A 14,201-nucleotide genomic window follows, 5' to 3' on the forward strand; every position below is an offset into this window, starting at 1 on the left:
TGGTCATATACCTTACAGAGAAACATGTTTATAATGTATAAAAAAAAATATTTTTAATGTTTTAACTTGGCAGCTGGATTGCCAGGACATATCGGGGCTGTCTGTGGCCTAAAAGGAAGTACCAGGGACCCCTACAAAGAGGGGTTCTTAATGGACTAAGTAAAATCTCTCCATAAGAACAGATATATGTATACTATATGAAGTTACAATATTGCACTTCATAAATCTAATTATAAATTATATATAGATATATGATTCCCCAAACAAGTGATAGTCCCCCTATAAGGTTTACTGCCTAGGTACTTTACTGTATTATATGTGTGATAGGAAATACTAACTGCTTGTAGAACGGATATTTATTTAAACCCAAAAAACAAATAGAAATCCAAATTTTATTCAAAATGACAAACTTACAAATGTATTTAGTTTGCAACTTGTTTTGTGTTATTTGCTTATACTTAGGCAGTACTTTTTGAAATGGATAATGGTTGTTGCAGTAAACAGTACATCTAAGTAACGGTATAGTTAACCTATAGACAACAAAGAAATCATTCATTAAAATGGTGTTCTTAGTAGTTACTCCAGTATAGTGTCTGCAGCAAGATTGTTCTACAGTAAGATTGGTTATGTTCTAAATCCAAACTGCATCATGTTGTAAATCCAGTTTGAACTAGTGTTGTCAGATATGACTTGTTTGCCCCAGTCAACAGATTTTTACATAACGAGTTCGCTATTATATCATGGACTTGTGGAAGACTGATCCCCACTAAAAATAATTTCTTTCAAATGTTCCATCAAATTCCTTTCCTCTTCAGTAAGACTGCCTTCGTCTTTAGTTTCCCACCTGTTAAAGAGAAAAATATAAGCCATGTTAAGAATTGTGGGCACTGATATTATACATACTTTCATAAAAAATATTAACTTCTAATGAATACTTTTCTTTCCTACTTTAGTTTGTATTAAGTTGATAAAACTGAATTAAGTACCAAGCCCTTAAAGTCTTAGGTCATTCTCTAGCCAAGCATGGTATATGTTATAAAAAGTAATGTTAGAACTACAATTGTTATCATGCACAGTACTTTCAGCTCACATTGGCTATTGAAGCTGAAATCGTCCCTGTTGTGTTTTGACATGAAATCTTGTATGTATAATACAAGACATTTGCTTAATATCCTTAATAAATAATATATGCTAACAGTTGGTGAGTTCCTTCTGAAACTAAATGCTATTTATTAATTTTTTCATGGCTTACTAAGAAGGATATACATCGGTGACTGCCCCACACTTAGGGGAACACCAATATAGTTACTCATACTTGCCTATTCCCTGGAATTCCCAGGAGGGTCTTAAATTTCGGGGAGTTCTCCGAAATTCACCACATTGAATGGCGGGGCTTAATAGCATCATCAAGCCCCACCCCTGCTATTCAATGCTGTGAATTTTGGCCTTTTATAGTGGGGACGGGGCTATGGTGACGCAACGAAGTCACCACACCCCCTCCTATCCCCTGTCACATGACTTGTGAAGTTTTGAAAGCATGTATGTCATACTTGCCTACTCTCCCGGAATTTCCAGGAGGCTCATGAATTTCCTCCCGGAAGAGTAGGCAAACCTCCCCGACCCTGTAAAATGCCAAAAAGTCACAGCACTGAATAGCGGGGGGGTGGGGCTTAATTGTGTCATCAAGCCCCACCCCCACTATTCAATACCGTGAATTTTTATATTTTATGGTAGGGGCGGGGCTATAGTGATGTCATGATGCTGTCACATCCCCTCCTACCCTCTGTCACATGATCTGTACTCCGATCTCCCAGAGTACAGATTTAAAAAGTAGGCAAGTATGATGTATGTAGTTACTATGTTGGCTGACTCCCGCAGCGGTGGTATGTAAATAGTAACTGCTAATCACCTAATCACCACTTCCACTTATGGAGACAGTGATCTCATAGACATCGCTATCTCAATGTATTATAATGGTACCCCAATAAGAACAGGAAGCACCAGTGACATAATCACCAGTGTCTTCTAAATAACAAAGATAACCTGACCCCATTAAGTCCCAAATCATCTCTGCCGCAGTGACCCTAATGTTAGAGCATGTGTCCACATGCTCTAACATGGAACTGGATGTCAATGCTATAGCATAATATACAAATAGAAATAGAAACAAAAAAATAATAAAAATGTTACAAAGTAAAAACCACACAGATACATAAACACTTTTAGTGTTTTATATATATATATATATATATATATATATATATATATATATTATATATATATATATATATATATATATACACACACACACATACATATATCTATATCTCTCTCTCTCTCTATGTGTATATATATATCTATATCTATATATATATATATATATAGATATATATATATATATATAATGGTCCAAAACACCAAACCTGTAGTAAGGTGTAACTCTTTAGTAGTTTAAGGGTTTATACATCTGCAGAGAAGCACATGCCTTGCTGGCTGTAAATTGCTTAACCTTTGCTGGGGGGAAGCAAAATACCTCTGTCTGTGCAATAAAAGAACAATGCCATGATGGTGGTGGGAGGATTGCCCTTTTTCCTTAATAAATATGTGCTGTACAAAAGAAGTAACAAAAAACATATGAGATTATTCATACTCTAGGCAAATGCTCATCTCAGTCTATAATAGCTATAGCTGTCTTTCTCTCCTTGGTGTGGTGTGGTCTCTGATACACGATACTTCTATACATTGTGATCAAGCTGTCTGTCTCTTAAATGATTAGTATTTGAGAAATAGAATTCCCAACAAAGGTGACTCTGTAATTTGATGCACGCTGGGTAATTCTTTGTAGTCACATGCACAGAAAGCAGACAAGAACACCCCCACAGTTCATTATGTTGTCTTTTGCACCAGCAGTGCTATGTGATTAAATTATGGACAGCTTGTCCTCATCACATTGACAAAATTTGATGTTTAAAATACATATGTTGTATTTCATGTCAAGTGGAAGTCTGCTTAAAGTCTTCAGTTTCCTATTTAAACCACCTTATTCCTTTCCTGCCTCGTGGGGCTGTCAAGTTGTCAAGAGTAGCCTATTGTGTTCAATATCAGCAAGGAGTCCCTTAAGGGAACAGGTGCATTGTTGGAGACAACAATGAATATACTGACCACTAATACAATGCACTCAAGCTCTAGATAGCTCTCCCGAGACACCAGCAATGATCTTACCCTGCTTTATACTCTCACACATACTGCTGTACTACATAGGGCGATCAAAGTACTAAAAGTTTTCATTTCCATGACTCCAACCATTATACTCTACAACACCATATGCAAAGATTCTGAACCACTTGGGATCTAACTCTCTTTTTGAACCCGTCTTTTTATTATGTCCTCAATGAGGTCTTTTTTTATTAACCTGTTCCTCGCCTGGCGCGAAATAATATATTCCTGTCCTCTACATTCAATATAATTATTTTCAACCTCTTTCTTATTGTACATTTATTTTTTTTGGGTTACTTGCAACCATATATAACTACCTGCATTTCATTTATGTTTAAATATCTGCTATTTTCTGTATATATAGCTCAAGAAAATGTTTGTTAATACATGTATGCACCTCTAACAAAACTTTAAACTTTGAACATGTTTTGCTTCATCTTAAATTCTATAGTTAACATACAACAATAGTAAAATAAAGGTGACACATTAGGTCATGCTGCATGCGACCCCCCCCTTAGGATGTAAGCTCACATGAGCAGGGCCCTCTTCCCTCCTGTCTCCTTACCTGTTCTTCTGCTCCGTGTTTACTACATTAGCCTGCCTGGAGTTTCTGTACTGTTTCACCATATATAGTCTACTGTTTGTACTGTGTACGGCGCTGCGGAAATCTTGTGGCGCCTAATAAATAAATGATAATAATAATAATCTACACAGGTCACTCCGATCTATCCTGATTTTTGGTTATAGTTCCAGTATAGAGGTAAATTCCCATAGAGATATATAGACACATATCATCAGCAGCAGCTATTTATATAGCGCCACTAATTCCGCAGCGCTGTACAGAGAACTCACTCACATCAGTCCCTGTCCCATTGTGGCTCACAGTCTAAATTCCCTAACACACACACACACAGCAATTTAATAGCAGCTATAAGGCCATGGCTGGGAATCGAACCCAATTAACAGAATATATCCTGAGAGCATCTTTATGTTGTATCCCAGTACAATGAAGTAAATAGCTTTTTATAGACTTTGTATAAAAAAGGCTGAAAAGCACAGATATTATCTAGAAAACAAAATTTAAAGATGCAGCATAGAATGTATAAGCTACTTGAAAATGACAAACGTGTCAGAGCCAGAAGGTGCCGGTAAACAGGAGGTGAAATACTTCACATTCTCTAACTGTTCTGCACTCTGTATAAGAGTTCATGAATGGGAATATAAAACTTTGCTATTTTATATCCCATTGGTGTTACAATCTCAGCTTTTGTTGAACATGTCTGGGAGCTGTCTTAATGGCCTTCTTGGAAGTATTTAGCTAAATGAACTTAGACCAAGTAATATTCAAAGATAATAAAAATGTCCTGGTCATATAATTAGAGTGCAGATTATTTTTATTATTACTGCAAGTCAGTGAGTAAGGATTTGGGAGGCAGTGTGATGCTCTGGGCAATATTCTACTGGGAATCCTTGGGTCCTGACATTACTGTGGATGTTACTTTGACACGTTTCAGCTACTCAAACATTGTTGCAGCCCAAGTACACCCCTTCATGGCAATGGTATTCCCTGATGTCAGTGGCCTCTTTCAGCAGGATAATGCGCCCTGCCACAATGCAACAATTGTTCAAGAATGGGTGAGGAACATGACAAAGATTCAAAGTGTTGACTTGGCCTCTAAATTCCCGAGATCTCAATTCAACCGAGCATCTGTGGGATGTGCAGGAAAGACAAGTCCGAGTCATGTAGGCTTTACCTCCCAACTTACAGGACTTAAAGGATCTGCTGATAACATCTTGGTGCCAGATAGCACAGGACACCTTCAGGGGTCTTGTGGAGTCCATGCCTTCATGGGTCAGAGCTCTTTTAGCAGCAAGAGTGGAACCTACAAAATATTAGGCATGTGGTTTTAATGTTGTGGCTGAATGGTGTATACACAAAGTGGTGGAAGTGAGGGAAGTGAGGGTGTATACCGTGTATATCCTGTCTCCTTACCTGTTCTTCTGCTCCGTGTTTACTACATTAGCCTGCCTGGAGTTTCTGTACTGTTTCACCATATATAGTCTACTGTTTGTACTGTGTACGGCGCTGCGGAAATCTTGTGGCGCCTAATAAATAAATGATAATAATAATAATCTACACAGGTCACTCCGATCTATCCTGATTTTTGGTTATAGTTCCAGTATAGAGGTAAATTCCCATAGAGATATATAGACACATATCATCAGCAGCAGCTATTTATATAGCGCCACTAATTCCGCAGCGCTGTACAGAGAACTCACTCACATCAGTCCCTGTCCCATTGTGGCTCACAGTCTAAATTCCCTAACACACACACACACAGCAATTTAATAGCAGCTATAAGGCCATGGCTGGGAATCGAACCCAATTAACAGAATATATCCTGAGAGCATCTTTATGTTGTATCCCAGTACAATGAAGTAAATAGCTTTTTATAGACTTTGTATAAAAAAGGCTGAAAAGCACAGATATTATCTAGAAAACAAAATTTAAAGATGCAGCATAGAATGTATAAGCTACTTGAAAATGACAAACGTGTCAGAGCCAGAAGGTGCCGGTAAACAGGAGGTGAAATACTTCACATTCTCTAACTGTTCTGCACTCTGTATAAGAGTTCATGAATGGGAATATAAAACTTTGCTATTTTATATCCCATTGGTGTTACAATCTCAGCTTTTGTTGAACATGTCTGGGAGCTGTCTTAATGGCCTTCTTGGAAGTATTTAGCTAAATGAACTTAGACCAAGTAATATTCAAAGATAATAAAAATGTCCTGGTCATATAATTAGAGTGCAGATTATTTTTATTATTACTGCAAGTCAGTGAGTAAGGATTTGGGAAGCAGTGTGATGCTCTGGGCAATATTCTACTGGGAATCCTTGGGTCCTGACATTACTGTGGATGTTACTTTGACACGTTTCAGCTACTCAAACATTGTTGCAGCCCAAGTACACCCCTTCATGGCAATGGTATTCCCTGATGTCAGTGGCCTCTTTCAGCAGGATAATGCGCCCTGCCACAATGCAACAATTGTTCAAGAATGGGTGAGGAACATGACAAAGATTCAAAGTGTTGACTTGGCCTCTAAATTCCCGAGATCTCAATTCAACCGAGCATCTGTGGGATGTGCAGGAAAGACAAGTCCGAGTCATGTAGGCTTTACCTCCCAACTTACAGGACTTAAAGGATCTGCTGATAACATCTTGGTGCCAGATAGCACAGGACACCTTCAGGGGTCTTGTGGAGTCCATGCCTTCATGGGTCAGAGCTCTTTTAGCAGCAAGAGTGGAACCTACAAAATATTAGGCATGTGGTTTTAATGTTGTGGCTGAATGGTGTATACACAAAGTGGTGGAAGTGAGGGTGTATACCGTGGTATGCTATAAGCGTGGGGAGCACCAGGGGTGATTTATGTACTTAACTGAATTATAATTTAAAAGCGCATCTTTTGTCTTCTACAATGCCTGTAAATTAAAAATATATTTATTTGTCTATGATACCAAAATCAAGTCCTATCTGTGTAGTGGAAAGGATAAAAAAAAAGTCCTAGTGACAGTGACAATGCGAAAAAGCAAAACAGACAAGGCAATGGATTTGTCTAAGTCTGACATGACGGATAACAGAGAACAATAGCTTGCATTAACCTGCAAAGTAATTGTAATACAATGTCAAACATTACCAGTTCTGTAAAGGTAGGGGCAGAATTAGGTTTAGTGGCCCTTTAACTTTCTTCATACATACTCACAGGTTATATATAAAACAAACTAATCAGAATAATAAAGCAACATACATGATTAAATAAATAATAAAGTTAAATGTTTAAATTAAAAAAGTATGCAAATATTACATTAATGCTCATCTTTTTTTAATAACATCTGATAGATAAATAACCATAATATGCCTCAGAATCTTCAAGGTGACAGTGGAGTGAGCAGGTTGTCACCTTTAGGAAATCAATGTAAATTGCTTAATAAACACTGTACAGAAAGAAGCTTTAACTTGGAGTGACAGAAAATAGGAAACATATGTGGCTCATGGCTTTGGTCTTCTATGCATGCATAGTGAAAAGGTGAAGATACAATAGGACCAATTATCTAGCAGGCTGTACAATTTACTGGATTATTTAGGATTACTCAATGTCATCAGATATCATTCTTGCTGTAATTTGTAAAACAGTGTGATAAATTGTGGGGAATAGTAATGTTCAGGTAGAGATAAAACATCCTGTTAATAGTTAATTTCCCAAGCGCTTCAGCCATGCCCTCAAACCATTTAGCAAAGTCAGTTCTTTACATCAACTCTGTGAAACGCTAAGATGTTACACTTTCATATTGAAATCATAGCCAGATCACATTTCGGAAAGCTGAGCAGAGAACCTTGTTCGCCAACAGAAAATGCAATTTGTAAGGGGAAAACAATCAAAGCACTGGGTAAAGATGATACCTTTGTTGGCCATATGGTATAATCAGATGGAAGCTTTCTAGAGAGTTCATGTCATTTCCTCAGGCATCTATTTATCAGGGCGTCTGAGACAGAGTACTAGTGAATGCTCGCCTCCAATGCCACCAACACTGTATAATATTACTGCGCTCTTTGTTATCTTGTCCCTTAACAAAGATAGTAGCAACTGATTAAACTTGTGTAATGTTTAGAGAATTCACTCATTTCAGCAGGTCTTTCCATCACCAAAGGCAAATTAAATTCAGGTTTTTTTTATTTTTGGTATGAAGTAGATAACATTTATGAGAAAACCGACCCTGTTCATTTTAATACATTAAGACTTCATCAATTATATGTTTTAAATTGTTCATACTGTACATTTACATTCTTTGTTTGTTGAGTCTCCTTAACATAATCGGATCACTAAAGGAGAAATTCATTATGCATCCAAAAATATGATACCTTTTAGACCATAGATCTAAAAAGCAGCATAAAATTACACATCCATACATTTTTTTTACAACAAAATAATACAATAATGTGTTTCTATTTATGACCTGGGTTAAGTTCAGGGTGTTGCCAGGTCCTTATTTCACCTTAGGAATACCTTTCAAAGTATCCTTTTCCCACACACAAATTTAACTCTGGCAGCATTTATGAGCCATCTGGACTACTGAAACTTCCTAATAGTTGGTTTTCCCCTTACCCAGCTACTACTGTCCTACCCCTAATAATAGCCTCTGCCTGACAAATTCATTAGACCCACTATTCGTGTATAATATATATTACTGTAAAAACAAAATATGCATACAATATTTTGCAATTGCTCATAATATTTGTCTATTTCTATTTCTTTACATAATCCTCTAGTTACTTGCCCGATCCCAGCTTCATGGTTTAATTATTGGCTAGAGGATAGACTAATCTATTTTCCATGTAACAAAAGGAGGCTGCCACACAAAAATGTATAGATTGTGCTATTCGCATACCTGCCTTTAGAGTTACCTAGACATCAACAAACTGAACTAATAGTGGGTTTTTGAATATTCAGGTCTTCTCTTCATTGTCTTAGAGAAAATACAGTTATAATCTACAGTTAGACAGAGCAAACTCCTTCTTGCAGAAGCCAACATACAACATCCAGTGGAGTCTCTCATGTACAGTGATAGATTCTACAAGTGCACATATTATGCTCCCCATGTAATGATGAACCGCACTACAAGTGGTAGGAAATACCTCCCAAGATGCTTCCATCTTGTTTGTTCCACAACTCCAACATTCTGTTTCCCTTATCATCCAACAGGGCAGACAATCATCATCACCTGCTGACAATACTAGCTTAACACATTATCTCCCAAAAGACCATGTTCAAATAATAAATACACCCAGATGTAAATACCCCACCTTATGTGTATTCTGACTATACTAATGCTCACATGCTGGGTTCTGAGCTTCTCTCACTAATCGCAATAACTTTTCAAAATGAGTGCACATTGTAAAACATGGGCGTAGAAGAAACTATTGCAAAAGTAACAGGTAAGATACAGGTAAGGGGTGGTGGAAATTTATGGTGGACAAACCCTGTTGCCTGCTTTGAAATTTTCTCAATGAGTTTCTCTTCTTTGGGTTATACTTATTATCTGAAATGTACTCATGTAGCAGACTATTGTGGGTGGCTACCATTTAACTGTTGGTTCTACTAAGCCATGTGCAAACACATGCCTAGCACGCTAAATGCGTGTTCACATAAAGCAAAGGCAGACCTGCAGGAACATTCATATAGTTATATTAGGAGCTAAATGTTTTGCACATGCTATAGGGCAGATGATAATGACTTAGGCTGGGTACACACTACAGGGATGTCAGCCGACTATCGGGCCAAATCACCCGATAAATGACCGTTTGGCCTGATATTGCATTAGTGTATAAGCTCCAACGATGAATGATTATCGTTCCAAAGCACATTGTATCGGTTCATTTCATATTTAAACTGAACTAAAATTATTATTCAACGATGGAACAATGTTGTTTCAATCCTGCAGTGTGTACGTACTCATGACCAATTGTCTGACAATCTGCCGATAATTCCTCCAACAGCAATGCCTTTCTAGGTGTGTGTATTTAAATGTATGATGTTGTCTCTACGTCTCCCAGGTGGTGCGCTGTCAAAACGTGAAGCAAATGGAAATAGTGATCTTTTAATGGCGAATCAATAATAAACCTTTTTTGCTCCATATGGCATCTATGCAGGGCCGGATTAAGGGGGGGCCTCCATTCCCCCGTGAGGGCCCCCCCCCCCCCCCGTGATCGGCCCTGCCCGAGCTGCCCCCCCCCCCCCCCCGGCACTTACCTCCTTCACGAGATCTCCTCAGTAAGGAGACTACATAGCGCCGGAGAAGGACTGCAGTGAAAGTGCTCAGCAGCACTGATCGCGCCGGGGGTGCCCCAGCCCCCGACCGATCAATACTGCTGAGCACTTTCAAGGGCCCCCTGGATGCCATAGGCCCCTGGGCTGTAGCCCAGTTAGCCCTATGGTTAATCCGGCCCTGCATCTATGTGTTCCTGGATGCAAGTGTATACAATTTTTATTATTGTACTTATTATGATTATTATTAAACATGTAAGCAAATGTACATGTATGTATATAATATCTCTATGTGTATATAATTTTCTTATGATAATGAGAGACTAAAAGTATATTTAGTACACCTGTGTCCACCCTGTGTCTGTACCACTGCACATGTTAACTGGTTTTGTCTTTCCTGTAGTGTGTACCTAGCCTTTATTTCAGGTCTAACTATCAAGCAAGTTCACCCAATAAACAAGACTGTTGTTTACCAGATCTTTTAATAGTAAACATAATCAAAACATTTCTTAACTGGATGTAAAAAAAAGCATTGCTCACATTGCAGAACAGCTTAATTTCCTGATTACTGTAGTACTAACTTATGTACTAATTACTATGATTTTAATTATCGTAAACCAGGCGCATATGCTGCTAATGCAGTGGTGGATACATCTCAAGATGCGTACGTCTCTGTATATGGGTTGAATTAAGTTTCTGTGCTTTTTTTTTTTTAGAGGAAGTTACTCCCCATTTATCTTATAGGCAGATTTGTTTCTGGTGATTACTTGTGACAACAGACAATCTCAGGCAGTGGTTGAAGTAGGCTGGTACATGACGGAATGCCATACCGCCACTTCTCCTATTGCTTGGATTGCAAAACTATCAAATTCCATTCCCATTATATTTTCCATATTGCCACCTCTGAATTTCCATTTCGATCTAAGGTGGAAGCAATTATATCGAAAGAACCGATTTGTTCCCACATTCATCACTTGTAATTGGCTAGCAGTGAAGGGTGAGTCCTGGGGCTTTGATCCTCTTGATTCAGTTGTACAGGAGGGTCCTTTTTTATAGCGATTTTAATATATTTTTTCTTTCCATATGGATATAACAGATTGAGAAAGAAAATGCTTTATTTTAAATTTAGTAAAGTGAGCGTGTGTTTTAAAGTTTATTTGAAAACTCTGTGTGTGTTTGTTTTTTTTTTTTTGCATAATAGTCATAGAACTAGGGATCTCTGTCCAATATCCTGGGACCGCTGGGGTTGCCACTTCAGGACGCCTAGCCTCTTGGAGGTGGGGGGGGGGGGGGGGTGCACTGTTTATTTGCAGCACCCAGGGACCATGCCTTCTGACCAGCCTGGGGCTGGTTTCACTAGCAGAGAGACCTCACACTCATGGCCTCCTTGTTATAGTTTAAATCAGCGGAGGCTTTCTAGTGCTGGGGCTGATTGAGGATTTAAGGGGCATGCTGCTCATTTGTATTCTTTACAAGCCAATGTATATGGGGTCTGGTAAAGCAAAAGCAGAACTTGAAGATCTGTGCGGTCTTTTTATTTTATTTATTATTAAACTGACCAACCTTTGTTTATCTTGTTGGCTCCAAAGTGATCACTATACACATTCCTACTGCATTTTGTGGTGTATGACAGTAAAAGAGTTCAAACAACTAGCCCCATCACCATACATGTGGAGTTGTTTCACCCAGAGGTTTATGGGCTTGGAGTCTGATGAAATGCATAAGTGCAATTTGGCTATTCAAATGTGTGGCCAAAGAGCTCACTGACACTGGCACTGAGGGTAAAGAAGAATGATGGCTTTGGATGTCAAACACCTTGTCCAGATGGTAGGTAAGCAAAAAATTCAAGAGATAAATGTATCAATATGAATAATTTACATGGTTGTAATGCTGGATTTAGTAGGTGGTGCCAGGATTTGTATGGGGAATCACAGTGGTAGGTGTTGGTAGATCCCAGACTGGTGCTTCCCCCCACTATTAAATATTTTTAAATAACTCTAAAATTGATCCTTCTTTAGCCATAGATGATCATTTTGTCCCATTGTGCAGTGGATATAAGACACTTGGGGGTAAATGCATCAAGCAGCGGATCCGTCAAATTGCCGATATTTGGGGATTGTGACGCCATATTTAAAATGGCAATTTTATTAAAGGCAAAACTCACTGGGTTTTTGCCTTTAATAAAATTGCTGTTTTAAATATCTCTGTCCCAGTCGCTGAATATTGCCAATTTGATAAGTCCACTGCTTAATACATGTACCACTAGGGCTAATTTACTAAAGTTGCTTCTATTGCACAGAACCACAGCAACCAATCACTTCACTTTTATCTTTAATCTGTGCAAGTTAGACAATGAAAGCATGTGTTTGATTGGTTGCTATAGTTTAGTGCAAATTTAGCACTGAAATGCAATGTTAGAAAATGAGCCCTGCTGCCTGATTTTATGTTATCGAGCTATAACAGTAAGGCAAGGATCCGGTAAGCATTTTGGAAGTCTCTTTGCTTTCTTCACAGGCTTGCATTAATTCACCATCTGCTGGCTTCCACTCATTTATTTACGTTAATTGCTGGTCATTCATCTCTATGGTTTGATGAATCACTAAGAAAAGCTAGCAATATCAAAAGGATTATGTATGAGCTTTAATTTCTGTCTGAAACCATCACAGTCAGCAAGTTAATACCGCAAGCTCCCCACCCCCTTAACCACCACCTACATTAACTCTTTTATAGCTACGTGATGGCAACCATGAAACAGGTTGCTAAGTGTCCCCATTGCAATTACCTGCCATTTCACATACACACAACATTATTCATAAGACACAGCCCCCATTTACCATAATTCGCCACCTTTGCCACAGTGATCCATGTACTAAAATTAAATATGAAATAAAGAAAAATTGGAGAAAATATCCCTAATGACCGTCATTGATTACACCAAGACAGGTGTCTCATGCCTGGGAATTAGTGTCAAGTGGCTCATTTTTCATCTTTAGTTGGCTTAATTCAAGAGCGTTCAATGAAAAATCTGTGTATTATATATTATGCATGCTATTACAACACTGTGCAAGAAGAACAAGCCCAACAATGAAAATGTAGGCTGAAATAGATTCTACAGCATTCTGGGATTGCAATGATCTGCTTGACTAAAAGATAGTTTACAAAGAGCTAAGATAACATTATAAATCATAAAGCTACCAATGTAATTTATCGAGTCTTAGGGAGACTATATCGGCTAAGACTGTGACGCCTAATTAAGCTGTTTTAAACTTAAAACAGATATATCATCTACACACAACTCCACAGTAAACAATTACCTGAACAGGCATCACATATCTAAACATATGTTACATTTACTATGTATAACAGCGTTATAGTTACATGCTGCATGAAGTTAGCTATTTTCTGAGAGAGTGAACAGCCCAAATACTAGCAGGTGCATGCTCACTGTCATTCTAAGAAACATCCTGTGACATCATCAAGCGGCCAGCTTTCAGTACATTGGCTCTGAAAAATCGTGTAAGATCAGTGTAACGAGAACTTCTGCCCACAGCATGTAAAGAATGCCTTAGATATTTATGACACAGAGTGGGAAGGACACAGTTTTAGAACTGATTTTTCTCAATAATGGTCAATCACATGATTGAGAGCCATCAGTTATACGGACACTGGGGAAAATGCAGACAGACAATGACTGCTATCTGATCCTTTGTGTGGAGTCTTCCTCTGACCACTGTAGTTGGACCCCTTAAGATACATATACACATGTAAGCATCCCTCCGAGACTGGATTTTTCTCATGTATAGGCACATTTAAAGAGTAAATATATGTACACAAGAGTAAATATATATATATATATATATATATATATATATATATATATATATATATATATATATATATATACACATACACATACATACATAAGATCGAATGGGGGTTTCCTCAACCACTTTTACATTTTCTTCTTACCGGGGTATAATCTTTTAACTGTTCTGTGGCAAAAATACATTTTCTGACTTAAAGAACAGGTATACAGTTAACTGGTTCAACATATATTTCCTACTTTAGCTGGAGCTATATTATCCTGTATTCCATTGCTGCCTTCATCATTTCCTGAATCTCCAATCATGAGAAAGGACCTGCTTCAAACTTGGGGAACAT

General features: G+C 38.0%; 1 protein-coding gene across 4 annotated transcripts in view; it reads right to left on the reverse strand.

Annotated features, from left to right (window-relative positions):
- Positions 1-378: 378 nt before the first annotated feature.
- The window catches only part of KIAA0825 (KIAA0825 ortholog), a 374,240-nt gene continuing 360,417 nt past the window's right edge, over positions 379-14,201 (reverse strand). For 3 of the 4 annotated variants that reach the window (XM_075181021.1, XM_075181001.1, XM_075181008.1), the window contains one exon: positions 379-844. In XM_075181021.1, coding sequence (XP_075037122.1) covers positions 739-844 — 106 coding nt within the window. In that variant the 3' untranslated portion in view covers positions 379-738. The remainder of the gene's footprint in view (positions 845-14,201) is intronic. The other variant, XR_012678323.1, reaches the window with a different exon arrangement.

This window comes from Mixophyes fleayi, chromosome 1 (genome assembly GCF_038048845.1).
Source record: "Mixophyes fleayi isolate aMixFle1 chromosome 1, aMixFle1.hap1, whole genome shotgun sequence".
NCBI lineage: Eukaryota > Metazoa > Chordata > Amphibia > Anura > Limnodynastidae > Mixophyes > Mixophyes fleayi.